The sequence below is a fragment of the Gadus macrocephalus genome, chromosome 4 (assembly GCF_031168955.1).
Source record: "Gadus macrocephalus chromosome 4, ASM3116895v1".
In the NCBI taxonomy this organism is placed as follows: Eukaryota; Metazoa; Chordata; class Actinopteri; order Gadiformes; family Gadidae; genus Gadus; species Gadus macrocephalus.
The window spans coordinates 24,488,523-24,513,342 of NC_082385.1; the positions used below are offsets into that span (position 1 = coordinate 24,488,523).

A 24,820-nucleotide genomic window follows, 5' to 3' on the forward strand; every position below is an offset into this window, starting at 1 on the left:
GCATGTGGGGAATGATGTTCGCTAAGATAGGTGTAGTGCTCCTAATAGTACTAACAGCAATGGGTCTTATCTTCTGCTGCTGCATTCCCATAGTCAAATCCGTAATAGCATCCAGGCTTTCTAAGGAGATGGCCCTCATGGTGTCTGGCATAGAGGAGTCGGGGGAGTGGGAGAGGATACTCTCCCACAGGATACATGACAATAATCAGAACTATCCCAATCCATGCAAGCTTGTTGACAGTTTTCAGTTTTAATTTCTTTTAGTTTTAATTCCTATTGTTTACTTATTTTTTGAAATATCATTTTTTGAGTTTCATATTTTTATGTCATATATTTTGAAATGCTTATTTTCAATGCATGCTGAAAATACTGTGTTATGTGTGAATTCTAGTTAGACATGTTAGACATTTGATAGATCTTTTTGCCTTAAATCAGGTTGAGACTCCTGAACATGTTTAAAGGTTTTTAACGATGATCAAATGTAGTGCAAAATATGACCCAAACGACTGTTATGTTTTTGTTGTGACCTTAGTAGTCACAAAGGGGAGATGTGTGGTAGAAATTAGTGAGTATATTCTATAGTAAAACATGATTATTAATAGGCTTAATATTTTAAATAGTGGAAAGCACATGACGCCTGAGTCTGGGTTCACACCAGATGGTAGGTACGCAGAAATGCCCTGGGAACTGCGGGGTCAAGTCATGTTGACCTCCACCTTTCAGGCGTGGGTCATTTTGACTGACAAGGCTAATCCCTGCGTACCTCAGACCGGGGCACGGTTGATAACATGCTGAGACGAAGAGACAAGGCGGAAAAACCTCATTAGGGACAAAGGGAACCTCCATTGTATTAAAGAAGTTCCTGTATGTGTATAAAGGAGGGCTGGGACCGAAGTCCAGCCAGTGACTTTGCAAACCTACTCAGGCTGTTATCGTTGTTGTTTTTCTGCACGATAAAGTCTTTTGTCAATTCTTGCTCCGGACCCCTCGATTTCTTTTGCACTCTCTCTCTTGAATTAGTCTAAGTGTTTTAAATCTCAGTTAATCTACATTACTACCCACCCCACTCTCTTCGTATGATAGTTTGCATCCATGTGATGAATCCTCGATTCATACTGAAAAGTCCATTTGAATACATGGGTTCCTGCATGCCAAGTGCCCCTGACACCGTCTAGCATGGGGCATAAAATCTCAAAGAAAAAATTCCACTCATGAACGTTCAACCGCCACTCTGTAGCACAATCTTTAACTTTCAATATGACCCATCCATCGACCCATGATATTACGTACTCCAAGCCGTATTCGCCAACGTGTGTGAATGAATCCCCAGCACTCCGGTCTCTCAAGCCACAGGCCTCGTTCTTTTGAGCGGAGCATTAAGCAGTGCCGCATCTCCATAACTATTGACATAGTTAGACACAGGGGTACTAAAGATGGACGTACCCTCAGACAACTGGCTTTCAGCGTCCACAATGCTCGATGCAGAGTAGTCCTTGGCGGGAGAAGACAGGGGCGACAGGGTGCGAGGGTCCCTATACATCCAATTAGCGCTGTTTGATCCGTGGGTATCTTTTGATGAGCAGTCCATGTTGAACGAAAAAGAACACTGCCGACAAACTGTTGAATGCTATGACCCCACAGCAGTCGTCTCATGCCTTTTTAAACTATTTGAGGTACACACCCACACACACACACACACACACACACCCCTGCACTAATTTCCCCCACACACAATACCCACACAGATCCCGCACCCCAGCGCCCCCTACAGGTTCAACGCAGACATTATACATGACATAACAACACAAAGGGGTCTATGTTTCATGACAAGTCATAAACACCACACCACCCCCCCCCCTCCCCCCAACCGGAAGTGGATATAAATAGGAATTGGCCCAGAAGGTGTCTAGTATATACTACTTACGTTGCTTTGTTTGATTTCTTAATTTTGTTTTTGTTATTGTTTTATTGAGGACAAATCGGCACTACAATATGTATTATATGTACTGTGTTAGAGTGTCATTTTGTGTCATTTTGGTTGGTGGTGTGCCCAAGGATTTTGTAAATGTAAAAAGTATGCCGCGGCTCAAAAAAGGTTGAAAATCACTGATTTACGGTATATGTATTTTTTGTTTTATCTTTTATCGAACTTGATAATATATAGTAGATACTCATTAACAGTTATAAAGGACTTATTAACCTTAATAAGCATTGTTCCCACTTTAGATCCCGTACCTGCAAAATGCATAATTAGCAGTTTAATAAAGGATTTATAAACCTTAATAAGCATGGATCCCGCTTTAGATCCTGTACCTGCAAAATGAATGATTAGCAATTTAATAAAGGATTTATGATTAAGCATAGCAAATGCTAAGTAAAGATTTAACAATGACATAATAGGTAAGTTAGTAAGACTCAATAAATGGGTTTGTAATGCGTTTATTAACAACTATAAGAATCTCATTATTATATACAAGACCATTATTAATGTTATGTAGCAATCAATATATAGTTAACAAGTTTCTTATAAGTGCTTATAAAAGTCTTATAATCTCACAATAGACATGTTTATTATTTTATTATTAACACTTATTGATATTCTTATTAACACAAGCGTATAATAAGGTCTAATTACATATGAACTAAGGCTTAATACAAGGACCTTAATATGAAGCGTTCATAATAATTTAAACAGTCACAAACAGCTCAGTCTAAAGGAAGACCACTATTTCAATAGAATCATTCAATCCTGCGAATGCCATAGCATCTATTTTATAGATCCGGCGACTTTCTTTTTGGTTTAGTGTTTTTGTCTATCACCCTTCCTAGAGGTAAGAGGCACATTATCAATCCCTATGGCGGTGAACAGTATGCCGTTATCATTATTCGCCTCCTTTGAAGTGTCTTGTCATAGCATAATCAGTTTTATATTTTTGCGGCATACCTATGTTCAGCGAGGCGGTCTTGTAGTCGTCGTTTAGTACGCCCAGCATAAAAAAAATCTCACAGAGAGCATTCCAAAATATAATAAATAACAAGATTATTACGTCTCTAACTGATGTTTCTCAGTACTCAGCTTGCTTCTGGAAAAAAAAAAAGTATTGATTGTTTGATATGTAGTCTTATAATTTATGAAATGTTTTCACCACTTAACTGTTCCCCCTAAAACAAAATGGTGGGTAGGAACTAGGGATGTAACGATTCACTGATACGAATCGGTGTCCGGTCGGATAAAAACAGATGCGACTACATCATCGTGGGCCCCTGAATGAATTTTAAATGACCAAGAATCTGCCGATGCAACGATCTAAACATTGCGAATCGGTTGAGTGAAGCTTTAGCCTGATATCAAGACAGCATTGTCCATTCATTTCATTCCGCTTCCATACGGATCCGTAAAACGAAACTTAAAGGTTGGGTATGGAATTCTTTTTTTTGGCCATTTTTGCAAAATTACTTGAAATCCTTATCATAACCCACTTACAGCCACTGAGTTAGAAGTACTGACATGTAAAAGGGCAGGGCTCGAAAAACTCAAAAAACGGCAAGGATTTCCAGACCCACCGAGTGGCATTGGACAGTAAGTACGTCAATCAAACGGTCGTACTGCACTCCCCCTCCCCCGATCCAAGCGCGTGACCCCTTCGTGCACATACTCAAAGCTTGTGACCCAGAGCAAGCTTCTGTTTGTTGTTATCCTGCGGTAGCTACTGGAGCTAGCTAACTAGCTAATGGCTCTCTCTCGCGCATCGGTGTTCGCTCGTGCATGATTGCGCGTCCATGACATGGAATGGGTGGAGTCAGAGTCAGCGTTGAAGGAGAGGGGGTAGGAACATTTGAGTTGTGTATTTGCAAAATCTGCTGGCGTTTCGCAAATCCCATAACCAACCTTTAACTATCTATCAGATTGAATCATATTTATCAAATCACACTGGATCTAACGATCCAGTGCGATAATTAGATCCAAATCGAATCGCATCGAATCGTTCCATACTAAAATGTATGGTCCCTGAATCGTATCGTAGCACATGTAGGCCTATCTAGATACGTATCGGATCGTCCTATAAAGGAGAGATGCACACCCCTAGTAGGAACCAATATCTTCTCAACATAACTATCTATTTAAATGTTATCTAAAAATGTATAATTTTAATAACAATAAAATAACAGTATAATTTAAATGAAAATTTAAATAATGCAAACAATGGGAATTATAAGGTTACACTATTTCTGTCCCTCCTTTAAATTCCATTTCTTCTTTCATATGACCGGCCGACTTCTTTCCACATAAACCTAGGGAAACAAATGATAGTTAGTATAAACTTCAACATCGTCCCAAACACTTCAAGTATTTATTTACAAATAGTCAAAGGTTAACTTACACAAGTTTAACATAGATGAAGACATAATCTGTTGTTTGAAAGGTATCCTCTGAAAAAATAAAAAAAGTAGTTTAAGTACAGGAAAATCCAGAAACATTATCTTAAGAAATTTTCTACTTAAAGGTCCTGTATATCAGATTAAAGATTGATTATTTCAGAGCAATTTGTAAGAAATGGCCTAGCCATCCGCCAGCTATAACTGATAAAAATCTGACTACATGTGACTGTGTATGAGACCATGTAGGTTTCAGATGGCTCCTGGCTCGTTTCTGAACAATCAGGGCATGTTTTTTGTCACTAGTTTGGTTAGTCCCTCCTGCCAGTCAACCACAGGTGGTGGGTGAACTGCAACATTTCAATAGCATACAAACGTAGGGAGGGAGGGAGGGAGCAGACAGAGAGGGGATGTTTCTTTTTATTATTTACTTTTAAAATCTTGCTCTCTTCTGCTGTTTTTTGCCCTTGATTTCTTTATAACTACTGAATCAACATCTTTCATAACAGGTATGAAAAGAAAACATTGAAATACAATACCTTCTTTCCTTTCCAGACCATTAGAGCCACAATGGCGATAGCAATCATGCTGCATAAAGATAATATGATGCCAGGTATCGTGCCAGCAGATCTTTGACTTCCTGAAAAGAAATACACAAGTCATCAATCTGACAATTATATGGAAGTGGATTAAATAGTTGATGAAAGAGGAGGTCTGTTCCCACGTTATTGGCGGCGCATTGTCTGCTAGTCAGCTGTCCAAGCTATCCCACGTGATTATCCATGAAAACAAGAGTGAAAGTGATTCTACTTCTCTGATACCAGATGCCGGGCGCTCACAGATGGAATAGTGCTAGTTTCATAGACGTGTTAGTGCATCTTCCATGTTTATTAAGATAAACAGGCAATCCTTTTTTTTTCTGCCAGTATCCGCCAACCAGTTTGTGACCGTCTTGTGCTCCAAACTCAAAGTGCATCAAAATGCCTTTTCATTTACATGATCATTGATGATGCTTTTATCCAAAGCGACTTTCATCCATTCCTTCATGCATTCACAGAGTCAAACACGCAGGGCAACAGCCAGCTCGTCAGCAGCCAGATCGTCAGCAGCAGTCAGGGTGAGGCGTCTTGCTCAGGAACACCTCGACACTCAGGTAGGAGGAGCCGGCGATCAACCTTTTGGTTACCAGTCAACCCGCTCTACCTCCTGAGCTACTTCCGCCCCTTTTTTCAGGCCCTTAGACCCCATATCCCCCCTGCGCCCTCGGACTCTCTTCCCACAACCCTTCTTACATTTTAAGCCTATAGAGGCCATAATTACCCAATGTTATTGTGTCGATGGTGGTCCTACTATTCTACGTACCATTCTCCACCTCATTCTCTCCTCCTCTGTTTAAAAGGGGGAGTAAGATCTGCTCCCGCCTCGGCCCGCTGGAGCCACCGTCGACCAGACAGCCCACCGAGTCCGCCGAGGCGGGCAGCACCAGGGTAAGCTCACTGCTGACGGTGACCGTGTTGTCAGTGTTCTCTACCCGGAGACTGGGGGTTTCTGTGGCGTTACCGATCCCGGCGGTGTCCCAGCTGATGTTTGGCGCTGGTTTCCCCGTAGCGGCACAGCTGACCACCAGTTCTCTGGGCTTGGTTTGTTTCACATCCATCGTTATGTTTGAAATACCTGGGTAAAAACAAGGCAGTCTTGTTTATCTTGTTTGTTTATTACTTCAGAAATGGGTTTGGGTTCGGGGGGGGGGGGGGGGCATGTGACTGCCCAGCCCTTGTGCATACCCCCTGTGGCTATGTAGTCAAAAATTGGGCTGACATTTTATGTGTGTGTGAGAGGGGGATTGCTCCAGCCTGCCACTTGGCTTTGTTTTACTGTCTAGAGGATGCCCTTTATCTGCCCTATAATGAGTAACTTGCCCTGACGTTGGGCATGGTGGCAGCTTAGAGAATCGTGAATTGAAGACTACCTCTGCTTCTTTTCTGCGGCTTGAGAGTATTTGCTATGGAAATCTACGGTTCTTTTTTGAAGGGACATAGAGCAAAGGTGTACTTATGGGCCCTGTTTCAAGAAGCTAGATTACCAGGATATGTGTATTCAGGATTCAGGGAAAGGCTGAATTTTCGTTTTCAGATAGTGACCTTAGACTTATCCGAGATCAGTCTAATACCTAAACTTAACTATCTTTAACCCAATACCTAAACTTAACCAGATCTAATCTCATACCCATCTCTTAGCATATACTTAAACTTAACCATTTAGATTTACTAATGGTTTAGGCTAGCTTTGTTGTAGATCTTTCATTGATATCGTCTATAGTAAGTTTAGGTATATAGCCTTGTTATTTGAAATTATGTTAAAAGACGGCCGAAAAAATTGAGATAGATGGGTTATACCTTGAACACTGAGACAGGTTTTCTGGATTTGGGAGCCAGTAGTGTAGACATTAAAGGTACATATGTAACACGCCTCGTCGCTCCATGTCACGTTCTTTATGGTGATGGCCGGGGCGGAGGTGGACGGAAGACCCCACTCGACTCTGCCCTGGAACAAGTCAGATATCACCAGTCCATGCCGCTTGCTGTAGCTCCCTATGTACTCAGGAGAAGCGTTGTTGGTCTTCAGTCTCTTCTGCACGTTGACCTGTGCGACGGCATCAGACCCCGGCAGCAGCCAGTTGAGCTCTGCGTCCTGCCCGAAGTCCACCGTTAAAACCCCCGCAGGGTGCAGTGCCTGGACGCCGGCTGTGTATCAAGAGAGTCACGACCGTCGGGTTATCATCACACTAGACATGCTCAGAAAGTATTTGTGTTGAAATGTATTTCAAGTGTTTTACTTTTTTCATCCTGTCATTTTCGAATGACAATGACTCAGACTTTAATGTACTCAAAGAGGCAATTTGTGGTACAGCACAGAACACACAGACGCATCCATATCAAAAGCACATCAGACAAACAAAAACAACAGTCCAAGATAATCTATAGCAGCCATTATAAACGACATTACAATGCAGGCAGGCATTTGAAGTAAACTGCACCCTATGTATCCGTGTATATCACGTCCCCTAGTCCATGTATTTCCCCGGACCCACCACTACCTCACAGTAGCAGCGCCCAAGAATTATGATTGTGGGATCTATCATCATATAATAATATAACAGATAATATGGTACGAATCAACCAAACAACGGTCAACGTTCATCATCACTTATACAAATCTGAACTTTGATTTTCATAGTTCGGTTTTGTTACACATAAGTCAGTCCGCTGTATTGATAAAAATATATTATTAGATTATTGTGGCGATCACGGCAGTGGTCGCCGAGTGCCACGAGAGGTCCTGGGAGCGTCGGTGGCAGCGCTGCGACCACATCTTGTTTAATTGAGTTGTTGCAATGGGAACAAATAGTTTTTTGCTCGGTTGGTTCTGGTCCTGGGGCATCTATAGAGGGATTATCAGTCTACGTCACTCTACGTCACTCCCCGCTCTACGCGCATGTCGTTTGCAGAAAGAGACGAGAGCGACAAGAGCAGCAATCATGTTTTGTTGTGCAGTTGGTTGCACAAACCCTTTTAATAAGACTGATTAACCCATTTATTCTACTTCTTGCTTGCCAACATAATAAAACAATTCAAATACTTTAATAATTATGCTTTTTCTTATTCGTATTGCATGCTTATTAAATGTATACTCAGTTTGAGTTCATCTCCCTCAAAAAGTAGTCCCCTATTACGATCGATCAAACATGTTTTTGACACCTCGAAGGGCATTATCCCGCTTATACCATGGTCATTTGCCAAAGAAAATAAATTAAGATCATTCAATTATATTTTCATGCGTTTTACAATCCAAATATAAAGTTTTGCACGTAAATAGTGATCTGACGGTCTATAGCCTACTTTCAACATAAAGTGTACATATTTATAATTCGAAATTCGTCCCAGCCTTTATACCACAGATACGTCTAGGGTCTATAGCATATCCGCGTTGTCTGATTACAGTTTAATTCATTTTTCACAATTGACCAGCTCTCGTTTTGAAGAATAATCACCGCGCCATTTGTTTCAATGGGAATCGCGACGGTCTATTCTTTCAACACAAAGTGAACATATTTATAATTTGAAAGTCGTCCCAGCCTTTATACCAAAGATACTATAGGGTCTATAGCATATAACCGCGTTATATGCCCATACTTTCATTTAGTTCGAGGCACTCTTCCTTCTGACAATATTAGTCAAAATTAGTGTTTATATTATATCAGAACATCACAAGTTGAGCAACTTATCACAGAAAGCGATGGCATATTTTAGGTTGTACGTTTTAAGACAAACACATCGCAGTGGAACCGCCGACGACCCATGTACGCTACAACATTCACGATGATGAACTACGAGAGCACTTAAATGCGTACCCTAGAAAGCACATATAACTGTGACTGATCCAAAACTAAGGAAATCCTTTACTATGTACGGACTCAGTGAGCACAGCCTCGCCATCGAGAGAGGCCACCACAGGCCTCTCCAGCAATTTCCGACTTGTAGTCTTAACAGGGGACATTTGGCGGGGGGAGGCTAAATTGCCTGCCAGAATACAACCCCCCCCCCCCCCCCCGCCAAATGTCCCCTGTTGTGACTTCACGTCTGAAATTGCTGGAGTCACATCCATTGACCTGAAGATGTAACCCCAATAAATTTGAAGTGTCTCAGACTTTGCAAACAAGAAATAGGAGGGGGGGTCGTATTCTGGAAGGCTAAATCGGCTGGATATTGAAGTATATATATATATTCAATATAGAGGCTGTGCTCACTGAGTCTGTACATAGTAAAGGATTTCCTTAGTTTTGGATCAGTCACAGTTAAATGTGCTTTCTAGGGTAGGCTACCAAGAGGTTGTCAAAATTAATACGAGTAAATAACATAATGCATAAATGTATTCAGTGACGGCTGGTGGTGATTTTGGGTGGGTGGGCTAACGAATGCATTACATTTATCAATACTTCACAGGGCTCCAGACGCCAAGAGGTCACCTTTATATCTGTTCATAACTTTCATATAATGTGAACGATTTTTAAACAAGAATAAGGTGTAGAGAAATGCGTGTCTTTATTTGAAGCACAATTATAAATAAAAGAAAAATAAGGTGTTTAAAGTGCTTCACTGAGCTGAAATCGATTCGAACTAAACCATTAAGCAAAATATAACTTTTTTTGTGCTTAAAGTATTAAACAATTAAAATGTTGACCGGTCTCCCTTTGCGCAAAATGCGGCTGCAGACGATCACACACTCTTTGGTGGAGACGTCTGTGTCGCCGTCAATCATGAAGGACATGTCTCAACCCAGTCTCACCAATATGCGTACAGATCGCACGGTTTGACACTTTCAAAATGCATGCAGTACATACGCCAAATGACCATTTCGCGTGCATATGATACGCAAAACTCAGCATTAACTACTGTGGAGGGCGGATGCGCCCATTTCGCGTGCATATGATACGCAAATCCCAGCATTAACTGAATGGGAAATGCAATATTTTAGGACAGATTCACCATTAAACGTGTTTCTAATGACATTTCTAGTGAGAAATTTACTTTTTCCTTGAATAATCTTCAGTCAGTGAATGTGTATGATCTTTATTAATCTTTATTATCTGAATGGGAAATGCAATATTTTAGGACCGATTCACCGTTAAACGTGTTTCTAATAACGTTTCTAGCGAGAAATATACTTTTTACTTGCATAATCTTCAGTCAGTGATTGTGTCTGATCTTTAGTTTTATAGTTATTAGGAAGATTTTATCGGCTCGCTCGCATGTTTCAACGACGTCAGGTTGTTAGGGACGCTGCTTTCGCTAAACTAGCAGCTCACGTGTTTCCTGCGTTTGTGTTATTAAACCGTTACTTTATGTAACCTTTAATGACATCATCTTGTTAGAAATACGTATATCTGAGAGCCAACCCAGTCGACAAAAGCATACGTTGACAGTGTACGTTTTCGTGAACCCTGGATTACGTCGCATTTCAACATAAAATAGCGTGTTATACACACACACACACACACACACACACACACACACACACACACAATGCATTTCGCTGCTTAAACAAAAACAAATATTATATTCCCTCAAATATTATTACTTTCAAAACATTGGCCAAAGTGGAATATCTTTTTTATTTGGGCTGCTTCTAGGACATTTTGGGTGGATTTTGAACGGTATGTGGGCAGGACGTTTTTTGCAGGACCTGGCAACCCTGCGCTGTTGCCCGGGTTGCTGAAATGCTCCGGAACAGATCTGGATCCACTATGGCCAAAAGACTTGTATGCCCCCCCTCCCCCCTTAAATAAATACTATGGCAGAATAAAGAATAAATTCATGCATTATCATTCAACTTGAACATGTGTTTTTACAGTATAGCGTGGTGGAGGGATGACGTATGTTGGCCAACCCGGAAGCGTCGCCCTGGGTTCCCTTGACAAAAAGCCAACGGGGTTTTCCATTGGATTTTGGATTATTGCAGAAAAATTAGCATCTTAGAAGCACCCCCTCAAAAACTGAAAATAAATAAAAATATCCTTGCTCCAAAGAACGAAATGTAAACCAATGCATTCTGAATGGGAGTGTTTCTCCGATTTTTCCATGCTACACAGAACGAAATGTAAACCCATGCAAATAAAGACTTCATGGTCATAATAATTTAAATATCATTAATCTCCTGAGGGTGGTATTCTATTTTTTTCAACGGGGCTGCATCCAGTCACTTGACCGTCATGGTTGCTATGGTGGTTGCTATCGACCGCCCCCTCATACTTACATGGCTCTAAAAACCACGCGGCAAAGGAGCTGCCGTAAATTGTGTTGTTTTTGTCGTAAACTAGGGTCCGATGGTTAAAGAAATAGACAGATATTCCAATGTATCCTTAAAAGGCAGCTTGGTTGTTTTTATTTTCTGCTGTTTAGACTTCTTCTATAACCTATTTTTGAAAGCAAAACACCAAGCTCATTGATTTAACGAGGCAGGGTTATTTGAAACAATTTATTAAATAAATATTTGTGAGAGGTCATTCCTTCTCCTGAGTTTGCTTCCTATTTATGTCTAGCATACACCCCTACTGTCCACAAGCACCCCCCCCCCCCCCCCCCCTCCCCATATGGATTTAGAGAATTGTTGCCACGTCCCAGTGTTGGAGGGATCATATATGAAAGAGGGCATTCAATTATAGCCTACTACAATGATCAATTAGGAGGCTGAAGCCCTAAAGGAAGTGATGCAATAGGTGACTGAGTCGACAACATTTAAGTAAGCTCTACCTTGGGGTCTCTTATATATCAGGGGGTCTGAAAGGATGCATACGCTTCAAACTGTGGCTCCAGCCCTACAGGAAATGACTCAGCAAGTGCTCCATCTCTTTGCACCTTACCCAGCGGCTCGCTTGCAAGATTTTGGCCTGAAGTTCTTCCCAGACCTACACCCTAGCCATCCAACATGCATATCTGAGAATCAGCCCTCTCTTTAATAATGACAAAAATTTATTAGAGAAACACACATTAACTTTTTGTTATCTCATTAGCGGCGTGGTGCCGGCTCCTTTTGACCTTTTGACCCCAGACTTCAAAAACGTGGCCACAGGCCAGCTGTGTCTACACACCTTAAGCCACAAATGTACACCTCCATCCCACAAAAAATGAGGACTAGAAACTAACCTCTGTCTTATGTACATTTACTGTACTGTTGGAGGTCACGCCCCTTTTCCGGCCTTTTCGAGATAGCTAGGGATGCTAAAATGTTTACACACATTTCCCGGGGCCCCGAGAACGACATATCCGAGATTTGGACTTCTAGCCCTTAGAGAAAAAAAGTTTTCCCAAATGGACTGTCATTTGGACAAAGCCCCTCAGAAGTGTTGCCTGCAAGACCTAATGGTTCAGAATGTGGTGGAAAAACAGTTTTTGAGATAGGAAGGTCCTACCGCCCTGAAATTTGAATACCTTATTCTAGGGCCTAACTGGGACCCCCGCACCGAAACTTGGCCCGGTCGGACCCCGAGGGCAGGAAGGGGGGGTCCTTCCTGCCCGAAACTTGGCCCAGTCGGACCCCGAGTTCAGGAAGGGGGGGGCCTGGACTTTCATAATCTTCGCTCGGTGAATGTAAAGGATGTTTGGTCGGATGTTATGACGAAGAATCATAATGTGAATGGGAATATTCTATAAATGTCTTGATATCATCTTTCGTCTCAACACTTCTGCTGCAGCATCTTAAATTCTCACTCCGAGAACTTTAAAACATGAATCAATCCATTAGAAGTATGAAAATATCTTCCCAGTGGCGTAACGGGGCAAACAAGGTGTCCTTTGACATCTACGTTTCGAGGCGATTGCAACAGTGCCACACATAATCATATTTGAATATGTTTCGGGGAAGTTATTAGCTGTCGATTTTGGAGGCCTTTATCAATAATGAACAGCTATAGATTTGGTTCCCGATGGAGATTTTTGACAAATTACATGTTATTTAGCATCTATACGTTAAGCTGAGTCCAATGAGATCAAGCTCGCCCGCTTGCTACACCGAGATCATGTCCTAGACCTAGGTGTACCATGTAAAATACATATTACCATTTGCTAGAGTGTCATGCTCGGTGTCATTGGACTCAGCTCAACGTGTAGATGCTAAATAACATGTAATTTGTCACAAATTTCTATCGGGAAGCAAATCAATAGCTGCTCATTATTGATTAAGGCCTCCAAATTTCGACAGCTAATTACTACCATTAAACATGTTCGAATATACTCATGTGTGGCACCGCTGCAATCGCCTGGAAGCGTAGATGTTAAAGGACACCTTGTTCGCTCTCCTATGCCACCGGGAAGATATTTACATGCTTCTGATTGACTAATGAATTGATGCAGCTATTCCCCCAGAAGTCAGGGGTCAAAAGGTCAAAAGGAGCTGGCACCACGCCGCTTATGAGACAAAAGTTAATGTGTATTTCTCTCATAACGTTTGGTCATTATTAAAGAGAGGCCTGATTCTCAGATATGCAGGTTGGATGGCTACGTGATGCTTGTGGACAGTAGGGTTGTACACTAGCACGCATGGAAAAATCTGAGAAACACTCCCATTCAGAATGCATTGGTTTACATTTTGTTCTTTGGAGCAAGGATATTTTTTTTTATTTTTTTATTTTCAGTTTTTGAGGGGGTGCTTCAAAGATGCTAATTTTTCTGCAATAATCCAAAATCCAATGGAAAACCCCGTTGGCTTTTTGTCAAGGGAACCCAGGGCGACGCTTCCGGGTTGGCCAACATACGTCATCCCTCCACCACGCTATACTGTAAAAACACATGTTCAAGTTGAATGATAATGCATGAATTTATTCTTTATTCTGCCATAGTATTTATTTAAGGGGGGAGGGGGGGCATACAAGTCTTTTGGCCATAGTGGATCCAGATCTGTTCCGGAGCATTTCAGCAACCCGGGCAACAGCGCAGGGTTGCCAGGTCCTGCAAAAAACGTCCTGCACACATACCGTTCAAAATCCACCCAAAATGTCCTAGAAGCAGCCCAAATAAAAAAGATATTCCACTTTGGCCAATGTTTTGAAAGTAATAATATTTGAGGGAATATAATATATGTTGTTGTTTAAGCAGCGAAATGCATTGTGTGTGTGTGTGTGTGTGTGTGTGTGCGTGTGTGTGTGTGTGTGTGTGTGTGTGTGTGTGTGTGTGTGTGTGTGTGTGTGTGTGTGTGTGTGTGTGTTTGTTTTGGGGTATATAAGGACAGATTTCAAGACATTTCAAAGAGTTACGAGGACCCTCCGGTATATGAGGACAGTTGGCTGTCCTCATAAAAATAAACCTTTTTAAACCTTTTCTCAGCATGTTTTAATACCCAAAAAGTGGTTTTCTCAAAAGTCCTTATGTACCAAAAACCTGACATATTTTGTATATTTGTGTGTCCGCCACTGCCCCTATCGGTGGTCGTGGTCCCTGCATGCTGCGACACACAAGCGCGGGAAATTATACACAAGCGCGGGAGATTATACACAACGCACGAAATTAGACGCTAACTCAACACTGCGCATGCTCATTTTGATTGGCTGGATAGAAGAGAGCTACTACGTCTGTGATCACCAGATTCATTTGCTGGGAGTTCTGGAAATGCACATTGTGGAGAGCAGGTAAGAAATGGTCAATGGAAATGGTTTGGTAAGATTAACACTATTGTATTTAGAGCATTGCTAGATTGCTAGCAGCTAGCTGAAAACGTATTTTGTTTTTGTTTGCTTTTCATCAGAGGCGTCAGACTTTTACTAACGTCAATTCCGCTAGCAAACGTTGCTATTTATGCTTAGCATTAGCTTGGTAGAACGTTTAGCCTAAACCACGAACGGCACAGTGGTATTGAGGGAGGGGGAGAGGGGGTTACAATGGTGACTATCAATGTTGTTCAACTTTATTTGAAGTCTGAATTGTTCCAGTTTCTCTGAAGAGGTAGAGGGACTAGCCCATCTAGAAAACTAATGGACTAAATATTAAGTAGCCCAACATTAACTCCCACGTGAGGAAAGTATAGCCAGAGGTTATGGCTTGTCAAGCTTAATGTCCAGCGCTAGGGTTGTGCTGCCGATGGACAATGTCATCGTCCATCGTGATGGCTGACCGACATCACGATGGAGAGCCACCATCGTGATGCCCCCCCCCCGCCATCAGACACACACTCATCCTCCTAGTCTCTTCTATAGTTAAGCTAAAAACGTTGCAGGGATTGCTCTGTAAATTAAATTAAGAATATAACTAATGCATATGCATGCTATTTTAAATACGGTAGCCTATGCCAGCGACGGGACTTCCGCGATCTGATCGCATTTCTCGAGGCGGATTACAGTGCCATGTCGCCAAACTATGACTGTGCGGCTGGAGAAGATGTACAGCGAAGCAGAAGCCTCGCTCCGTGAGATCCTGTCCATAACGGAGAAAGTTGCCATCACCACCGATGCTTGGACAGCGTTGACTACGGAGCAGGGGCGGATCTAGAAAAATATTCATGGGGTGGCAAGAGGGGGACAGGAGATTTTGAGGGGTGGCACCCTCTGGCAGAAGTATATACAGTATGCCGATTTAATTAAAGCCATATCAATCAATATTTACTTGGAAAGCCCCCACATTTAGATATTTTGACTCAATAACATTATATTTAATTTATTGTGGGATGAGTATAGCCTTACATTTAAACATAAAAGGTTTCAGACAAAATTTAATAAATTATTACTGAATAATTACAAAATCAACCTGCCTTACAACAAACACCTGCACTATTACACCAGCAGGGGCATGGGGCTAAAAATATATGCAAAGAGAGCTGCAATATGTACTTTAGTTAACAATAAGTTGGCATTGGTCCATGAGATATTCCTGTCAGATGTCAATCATCAGTCCAACTTGAGTGCAAATATCACTTTATTCACCGATTCCAATAATTTACATACAATGCCACCCTCAAAGTGCGGTGACATAGAATAACTCCCAAAGTAGAGTGTATTACCTGCATGCTTGGAATAGCCAAATGGGGATTCAGGGGAAGTCCTATCAAAGATTTCCCTCTCTTTCTATTTTTATATCTTTAATTTCTAAGTATTTAAGACCTTTTGGGTTTACCTTATTATTTTTTTTGCTCTTGATGTGAAGCTTGTTTTATTATTAATTATTGGTGACTTATATTGGTTTATAAAAGTTCAGACAGGTGTGCAACCAAGTAGATTAGAGATGGCCATTTGTAAATAATTTACAGAAGATCACTTGCATTTTGTTGTTCAAGTACCTGTTACTTGGTTCAATGACAATAAAGTTTAATATAATCAAATCGAATGACTGTTGATACAAAAGGAGGCACATGAAGTTAACGGTCAGGAAAACCAGCTGAGTGTAGAAGGGTTTGTGTTTGTTAGCGCGTCTTTAGCGCGGATTGCAATTCTTATTGCAGCCTGCAGGGTTATGCGAGAAACATACGGAGGGACGCGGTCGTTGAGCTCCGCCGCCCCACATTGCATGACACGTTAAACTCAACTAGAATCGCCACCATCAATTTGATATCAACAGAACAAAAATAGTCGGAAAGCCTACAGAAACTATAGATAGTTAATGTGACAATCACATTATTAAAAATAAACTTGGAGCAATGATTTACTGAGGAACTATTTTTTTGGGAGAATGCTTTTGCAGGGAGTTCGCCGCCCCACCTGCCCATACGGCGCCTGCTATGCAGCTATAAGGCATTCCAATCTTAACTTAAGTCTTTAACTATGATGTTTCTGTAATACACAGCCCTGCTCTTTTCTAATTATTATAATTTCTTTATATAGACGGTTGATCAGTATTACCTCAAGAATGTAGTCTCTCTGCCGCGCCGCTTGCTTCGTTCGTTTGGAGGACTCTCGCGCCTTCCTTATTCCGTATTCAAAATCATTGCCGGCGGGAGTCTCGGGGAGGGGGGGGGGGGGGGGGGGGGGGCAGGCGGGTTGGGGCAATATTTCCTGGTTGCATTCACTTGCAGTCAGACTTTTGAAACTCGCTTTTGTAAATGTCTTGTAAAAAAAAAATAATAATAATAATTTTGCGCTGCCAACTGGGGTGGCAGCTGGGGTGGCAAGGCTTTTTTTAGGGTGGCAGTTGCCACCCCATGCCACCCCAGTAGATCCGCCCCTGCTACGGAGGCGTATGCCTACGGGACCGAGACCGTTCACTTTTTTACTGACTGGGTTGTGCAGAGTGCGATCCTGTAGACCCGCTCAATGCCAGAGGCACACTGCGGAAAACATGTTCGGCTAACATTTTTCGTTTCCAAATATTTATTTAAAAACGAAAATATCTGTTTTAGTTTTTGTGTGTTAAATTAAATGGTTTTATATCTTAAACAAATTCCGTTGCAAATAGGAGGCGCGCAGCTATCGCTTGTTAGTGCCAACAATCATAACCAAAAAACAGAAGTCACAGCTTGGTGAGAAGTCACATCTTGGTGGTCTTCAATCTGGTTTTTAGTCAATCGTGTCTCTCTCCCAGATGATGATCCCAGATGACATGTTTTGTAGATTCCCCCTACTGTTACAAGCACTGCTGCCCAAGAGTCTATCAAATACCGTTTCCAAGCCCAAATCATGCCACCCACAGTCCGTATTGAAGGTCAGTGACTGTTTGACTAAAGGTTTTATCTAGTTGTCAATGGTGTGCTATAGATGATTGAGAAACATTTATGCCACATATGGCCATGTTTACTGAGATGGTTTTTACATTAGTTATGGTGGCCGTATAAACATATTGTGTCTAGAGCCCGACCGATATAGGATTTTTAAGGCCGATACCGATACGAATATTTTGTGATTAAAAAATCCGATATGCCGATATATCGGCCGATATATATAAAAAAAAAAAATCCAGAAACGCGCAACAAAACAAACAGATTTCCCTAACATTGGTTATTTGTAGTTATCCTTTAAATCCTTTTCACTCTCAACTAACACGTAACAACAGCAAAACTGGACATGGTAGTCATGAATTAAGTCATGCTTATCGACTTTAGAGAATTGATGGGGATGTTCTTTTAATTGTTATTCAAGCAATGTATGTCTTGTGACAGTTGCCAACTTACCATGAACACACTTGCACACATGAGCTGTATTGGAAATCATTCCCTATTCACTCCCTCACTATTCCCTATATAGTGTTTATGATATAGTGCACTATATAGGGAACAAACAAACGAGAATTCGGACACTACGCTGAACATTTCTAAGCGTCATTTGCGTCAGTAAATGCGCCGGGTATTTGTGTGACGCAGACAGATGCTCCCACATCATGTTAACAAACCGGGCAATCCCGAGGAAAGCTGGAGCTTGTATTGATGTTGAATGCAACATTTCCTTGATCAAGTTTTTTTTATTAATTTTGAATCTTACATTTTCTATGTTAACTCCCAATTAAATTGTTGACATCTCTAAACGAAAGCCGGAGACTCCATCATTAAATGTATTAGTTTTCGCGGTTATTCAGCTTCTTCTTCTCCTCCGGAAGAACACTACCGCATTGCATTGTGGTATACGGAGTAACAAGTAGGGAACATCGTATGTACACTCAAATTTTAGTGCATGAAATTAACCACTGAGAATTCGAACACCACTGCAAAATGGCGAGCACCCTATATAGTGCACTATATCCGTGATAGGGAATGATTTCGAACACAGCTATGAACAACACCGATGATCTCCGTCGATCTCCGTCATTCACTCTGCCTGAATCAGCGGGTTTGGGGCGTTAGAGCGCCCTCTGGTGGACAAATTTTTTTTTTCTTTTTTTTTTATATTCATTTATCGGCCATTATAATGCCGATACCGAATAGTTTGAAAAATGCCTAATATCGGCCGATAATATCGGCCTGCCGATATATCGGTCGGGCTCTAATTGTGTCTATAAAGAATGTGAACCAGCGACAGTGTGGTTGGTTCTAGAGTGATGCACAACCCCACCCTCCCTGGCCTTCTTCATATTCTTTCCTGTATTCTACAGAGACCAGAGAAAGACCAGAAGTCCAGTCCTGCAATATGACATCAGGCAGCTCTGCTTGTGAGGTAAGGTTGAATACGGCTGTCCCATTGTTTTACAATGGCTAAGGAAAGAAGTAGGTCACAACACAAAGCATCACCATCTACACCTGGCATAGTTTTATTGTACGAGGGCACAGGAAAATGTAGTGAACTATTCGTAAACAACCATTCTTCCGCGAAATATATTTTCTCTAGCTGAATTGTTGGCAAGTAATTCACAAATTCAGACAGCGTAACTTTTCTAAGGTGTACTAACATAGAACAAAATGCAGAGATGTGATGGGAATTTCACAACAGGATCAAATGTGATCCAGCCGATCATATTCAAGGGTAATTTTAATTGTTACTCTGTTTTAGTCAGTTCAACTGTACAATAACACAATTGTGTAATTGATGTCCAGTTCCATGGAACACAATTTTCAGTGTTTTAGTAAACATCTTGCAGCTACAGTGGAAATGTCCTCTATTCAGTATGGTTGGTTTTACTAACCATGGTGTCCCCCCAACACAGTTTTTTTTCTGAGTGTGCCATACACTGGGAGTTCAATAATGGAAATGTCTTCTATTCAGTATGGATGGTTTTACTAACCATGGTGTCCTCTCAACACAGTTATTTTTCTGAGTGTGCCATACACTGGGAGTTCAATAATGCAAGACTTAGAGTTTGATCAAGGATGTCATTAAAAGTCCAAAGGACAGTGTCCTTGCATACCATGAAGTTGTCTGTGTTACAAACTGTCCTCACATAACATGAATATTCCCCTGTCTCACATACAGATGTAGAAACTACAGCACTTGCTTGTAAAGTGGCTAGTTAAGGAATATAGTTTTTTTCTCTTTAATACACATTCTTACTTGTGACATCAATGTGTACCTATATGGTGCATTGTCAGCTGTTTCCTGCAGCTTGATGCTGAAATTTGTTATGCAGTGACATGCCTCCCTTATCCAAAATGATTGCTAAATCTTGTTAAATATTCTGTCTTTGCACATACTGTATGGAGTATTCCCATCTGTACCAGTTGATGCCTGTTCATCTTTGCTTATTGCTGTTCATTATTTTTAGGTGCACTGTGTCAGCGGTCAAAGTGGCACTTCTTCTGCGAAAGAGGGGATTGGAGAAGTTGGTGTCCAGCACCAGGAGGTGTCATCCCCTGTGTTCTCAGCAGACCTTGCCAGTGGTCAGTTACAGTTTTGAGTAAATGTTGTTAACTTCTGGCAATGCATGTCATGCCTGCTAAGGAGTTGCAGCATGAATAATGTGGCGATATCAGGCCATTGTTCTATGTCTTGATGGACATTTTGAGTAGAATATCATCTGTCAGGGATGTGAGTTGAGTATGTTATGCCTATATGTGGTTTTATGACTTGAGGAAAGTCGAGCACTGAATCTCCCTGTGTTCTCTTGTACAGAGACCGAATCAAGATCAGGGTGTCAATCATCCAGAGCTGCGGCAAATGATTCTGCTTGTGAGGTGAGTTTGAATTTACCTGTGTTATGAAATTGACCAATGGTTAGAAGTACTGTGATGTTCCATGGAACACAATTTTCAGTGTTTTAGTAAACATCTTGCAGCTACAGTGAAAATGTCCTCTATTCAGTATGGATGGTTTTACTAACCATGGTGTCCTCCCAACACAGTTTTTTTTCTGAGTGTGCCATACACTGGGAGTTCAATAATGCAAGACTTAGAGTTTGATCATGGATGTCATTGAAAGTCCGAAGGACAGTGTCCTTGCATACCATGAGGTTGTCTGTGTTGCAAACTGTCCTCACATAACATGAATATTTCCCTGTCTCACATACAGATGTAGAAACTACAGCACTGGCTTGTAAAGTGGCTAGTTAAGGAATATCGTTTTTTTCTCTTTAATACACATTCTTACTTGTGGCATCAATGTGTACCTATATGGTGCATTGTCAGCTGTTTCCTGTGGCTTGATGCTGACATTTGTTAGGTAGTGACATGCCTCCCTTATCCATATGGATGGTTTTACTAACCATGGTGTCCTCCCAACACAGTTTTTTTTCTGAGTGTGCCATACACTGGGAGTTCAATAATGCCAGACTTAGAGTTTGATCAAGGATGTCATTGAAAGTCCGAAGGACAGTGTCCTTACATACCATGAGGTTGTCTGTGTTACAAACTGTCCTCACATAACATGAATATTCCCCTGTCTCACATACAGATGTAGAAACTACAGCACTTGCTTGTAAAGTGGCTAGTTAAGGAATATCGTTTTTTTCTCTTTAATGCACATTCTTACTTGTGACATCAATGTGTACCTATATGGTGCATTGTCAGCTGTTTCCTGCGGCTTGATGCTGAAATTTGTTATGCAGTGACATGCCTCCCTTATCCTAAATGATTGCTAAATCTTGTTAAATATTCTGTCTTTGCACATACTGTATGGAGTATTCCCATCTGTACCAGTTGATGCCTGTTCATCTTTGCATATTGCTGTTCATTTTCTTAGGTGCACTGTGTGAGAGGTCAAAGTGGCACTTCTTCTGCGAAAGAGGGGATTGGAGAAGTTGGTGTCCAGCACCAGGAGGTGTCATCCCCTGTGTTCTCAGCAGACCTTGCCAGTGGTCAGTTACAGTTTTGAGTAAATGTTGTTAACTTCTGGCAACAACTTTGCCATGAGCATAGTTATTATAATATAGAAATGGCTGTCTGCTTGTCATGTGCATGGTAGTAGAATATATTACAGTTTTACATGTATCCCCTCTATACCCATGGTGTTTGATTGGTAGGCAGACAGGCTCTTTAAGCCCATACATTTATGCCTGCAATGTTTTTTTAGATGACCAGGGGAACTCTGCCTGTGTAACTTCTGGGTCACCTCATTTCCCTGACTCAGTTACTCAAGGTATTAATTAAATGCGGTCACTAGGCACACTAGGCACACTTGCCAATGTGCAGTCAACACTTACATTATGTTTGGTTAGACATATGTAAGGGATAATGTATAGAAAGCCAGTCATTATGGGGAATATGAGCCCAGACAGGGCGAACTGGACCCCGACAAGAAGCGGAGGGGTCTAGCTTCGTCCTGAAGGGGCTCATATTCCCCATTGATTGGTAGGCAGACAGGCTCTTTAAGCCCATACATTTATACTGTGCAATGTTTTTTTTAGATGACCAGGGGAACTCTGCCTGTGTAACTTCTTGTTCACCTCATCTCCCTGACTCAGTTACTCAAGGTATTATTTAAATGCGGTGACTAGGCACACTTGCTAATGTACAGTCAACACACATAAATCATAAAAAGAAGCTGGGTGTATTTGGTTTTTAACAAGCAGTGTAATGAAATGTCATGTTAATGAAAACAATCCAACTTCATTTTTAGCAGATCTAGTCAATTTATTACCACACATATTTTGTCTACACAAGTTCCAGTTTGTTTGGCAATTTTGAACAGCAACATCCCTACCTGCAAGTACATCCTTGCAAGTACATCTTTTTTTATCTTCTAATCTTTTTTTTAATTGTTCAGGTTTCCGTGTTTCATCAAGGCGGTGTACGAAGAGACCATGGTCTGGTGAGGAGATACAAGCCGTGATGAAACATCTGAGGCCTTTTGTTGAAAACGGTGTCACTGCCACCAGTGGGCAGTGACTGCAGTGCAAGGAAAAGGAACACCCTATCTTGGAGACGAGATCCATTCAAAACATTTGAGATTTTGTACGCAACAGAGGCTTGGCCTTTAAAAGGCATTCAAATTCTAAACGCTAAATGCACTTTTGGATAGCTTGAGCCTTTCTAGGCATGTTTTACAAGTTGGTGTCCTGTGTTCAGAAATGGGTTAGGTCACTTCATTTATTTTGCTCACAGGCATTTTTTTGTTTGTTTGTTTTGCTTTGTGGTTAGCCTGGGCCTTTTAATGTCAGGATTCACTTTTATTTTACTTTATTCATTTTAAAATGCTGTCCTTTGTTAAGGAAGAGATTCTTGAGGGAATTAAATCAAATATAAGTCAGTGATTAAACAAATGTTGTGTTGTGGGTTAATAATGACAAACATATGATAATTATATAATAAATAATTATTTTCAAAAAATGTGGCTTAAATGTAGATGAGTTAAGTTAATATTAGTATGGTGTACCTAATAATCCTTTAGGTGAGTGTATACCCTCACTTTGTAATTAGTGATAATATCCCAAAGTAGATAAACATGTTTTTGAAGAGTGGGTTGGTAAGGAGCAAGTGTAGTTAGTTATATTTGGAGAAATGAGATTCCTTTATTCATGTTGATGTTAAAAGTCCAGATCACTTCTAAAGGTCGATTTTAGGGGCTATGGGCCAGTAAAATGTTATCGTGTTTGATCAGAAAGTGCGAGAAACATGATTGCAGGTTAGCAGTTGGTTCAGGACATAATACTAGGTAGCAAGGATGCAATGATATGTGCTGGTGGGGTTGAGTTCGTCCTAGTGGATGCAAGCACTGTTTTTGTGTTATGCTCCTAGTTGATTTAATGACACTTGGCCCACCGGTAGGTAGACCCCATCAGATAAGAGCCGTGGTGTTATCTGTAAACTTTTGAGAGGAAGAAGTGTAGAATGGAGTGATTGTGCTCTTCATGTTCTGTACATCATCTGCAAATGATGTCTCGATGTGATGAGTTATTTACACTTAGTTCAACTTATGTGCCAAATTGTAATGCACAACAGAGGTCAACAAAGAAAACAAAAATGACCTCTTAATATATTCCATATTATTATAATGGTGTGCCTCAGTCACTTTGGTCTTATAAACCATGTGTCCTTTCAAAACAGGTTATATTTGGTGTATGTGTATGGTGACCTGTCCTTACAGACCTTTTGTCCTTTCAAAACAGGTTATACTTTGTGTGTGTGTATGATGACATCACTGTCCTTGTATACCACACTGTCCTTATAGACCGTGTTACAGAGAAGTCCTTACAAACCACCAGAAAGTCTGAAAAACAGCCATTTCTTATATCTCAGTTGTGCAAAGAAAATCTTTTAATTTTAAGTCGTGTATAGGTTCGCTGATTTTTTTCATGATTTTACATATGTTTTTTGTAGCTCTAGCACCACCGGAACCCGGTGTCCTCGTAAACCTATGCCCAGTCTGATTTGAGCAAAACATCGAAAATTGTCCCTATAGCCCGACAAACGGGTATGTGTGTGTGTGTGTGTGTGTGTGTGTGTGTATAACACGCTATGTTATGTTGAAATGCGACGTAATCCAGGGTTCACGAAAACGTACACTGTCAACGTATGCTTTTGTCGACTGGGTTGGCTCTCAGATATACGTGTTTCTAACAAGATGATATCATTAAAGGTTACATAAAGTAACGGTTTAATAACACAAACGCAGGAAACACGTGAGCTGCTAGTTTAGCGAAAGCAGCGTCCCTAACAACCTGACGTCGTTGAAACATGCGAGCGAGCCGATAAAATCTTCCTAATAACTATAAAACTAAAGATCAGACACAATCACTGACTGAAGATTATGCAAGTAAAAAGTATATTTCTCGCTAGAAATGTTATTAGAAACACGTTTAACAGTGAATCGGTCCTAAAATATTGCATTTCCCATTCAGATAATAAAGATTAATAAAGATCATACACATTCACTGACTGAAGATTATTCAAGGAAAAAGTACATTTCTCGCTAGAAATGTCGTTAGAAACACGTTTAATGGTGAATCTGTCCTAAAATATTGCATTTCCCATTCAGTTAATGCTGGGATTTTCGTATCATATTGTAATGACCACAGGCGAGGTAGTGAGCGAAGTACGTTGATATCAGGTTTATTAGATTCCACACTCGGACCGACAGGCGCAGCTCAACCGGAAAGCACAACACCCCAAA

The 24,820-nt window shown here is 41.0% G+C and overlaps 1 protein-coding gene and 1 long non-coding RNA gene across 2 annotated transcripts in view; one reads left to right on the top strand and one right to left on the bottom strand.

Moving 5' to 3' along the window:
- Window positions 1-2,423: 2,423 nt before the first annotated feature.
- The window catches only part of LOC132456398 (OX-2 membrane glycoprotein-like), a 48,239-nt gene continuing 25,842 nt past the window's right edge, over window positions 2,424-24,820 (bottom strand). Inside the window, exons 2-6 of the mRNA XM_060050752.1 lie at window positions 6,774-7,121; window positions 5,740-6,051; window positions 4,917-5,017; window positions 4,383-4,431; window positions 2,424-4,293 (exon numbers count right to left, since the gene is read on the bottom strand). Of these exons, the coding sequence (XP_059906735.1) occupies window positions 4,220-4,293; window positions 4,383-4,431; window positions 4,917-5,017; window positions 5,740-6,051; window positions 6,774-7,121 (884 nt within the window). The 3' untranslated portion in view covers window positions 2,424-4,219. The remainder of the gene's footprint in view (window positions 4,294-4,382; window positions 4,432-4,916; window positions 5,018-5,739; window positions 6,052-6,773; window positions 7,122-24,820) is intronic.
- LOC132456385 (uncharacterized) lies at window positions 17,088-22,851 on the top strand. Its single transcript, XR_009525455.1, has 5 exons — window positions 17,088-17,555; window positions 18,936-18,997; window positions 21,452-21,566; window positions 21,782-22,181; window positions 22,475-22,851. It is a non-coding gene; the product is annotated as an uncharacterized LOC132456385 (long non-coding RNA).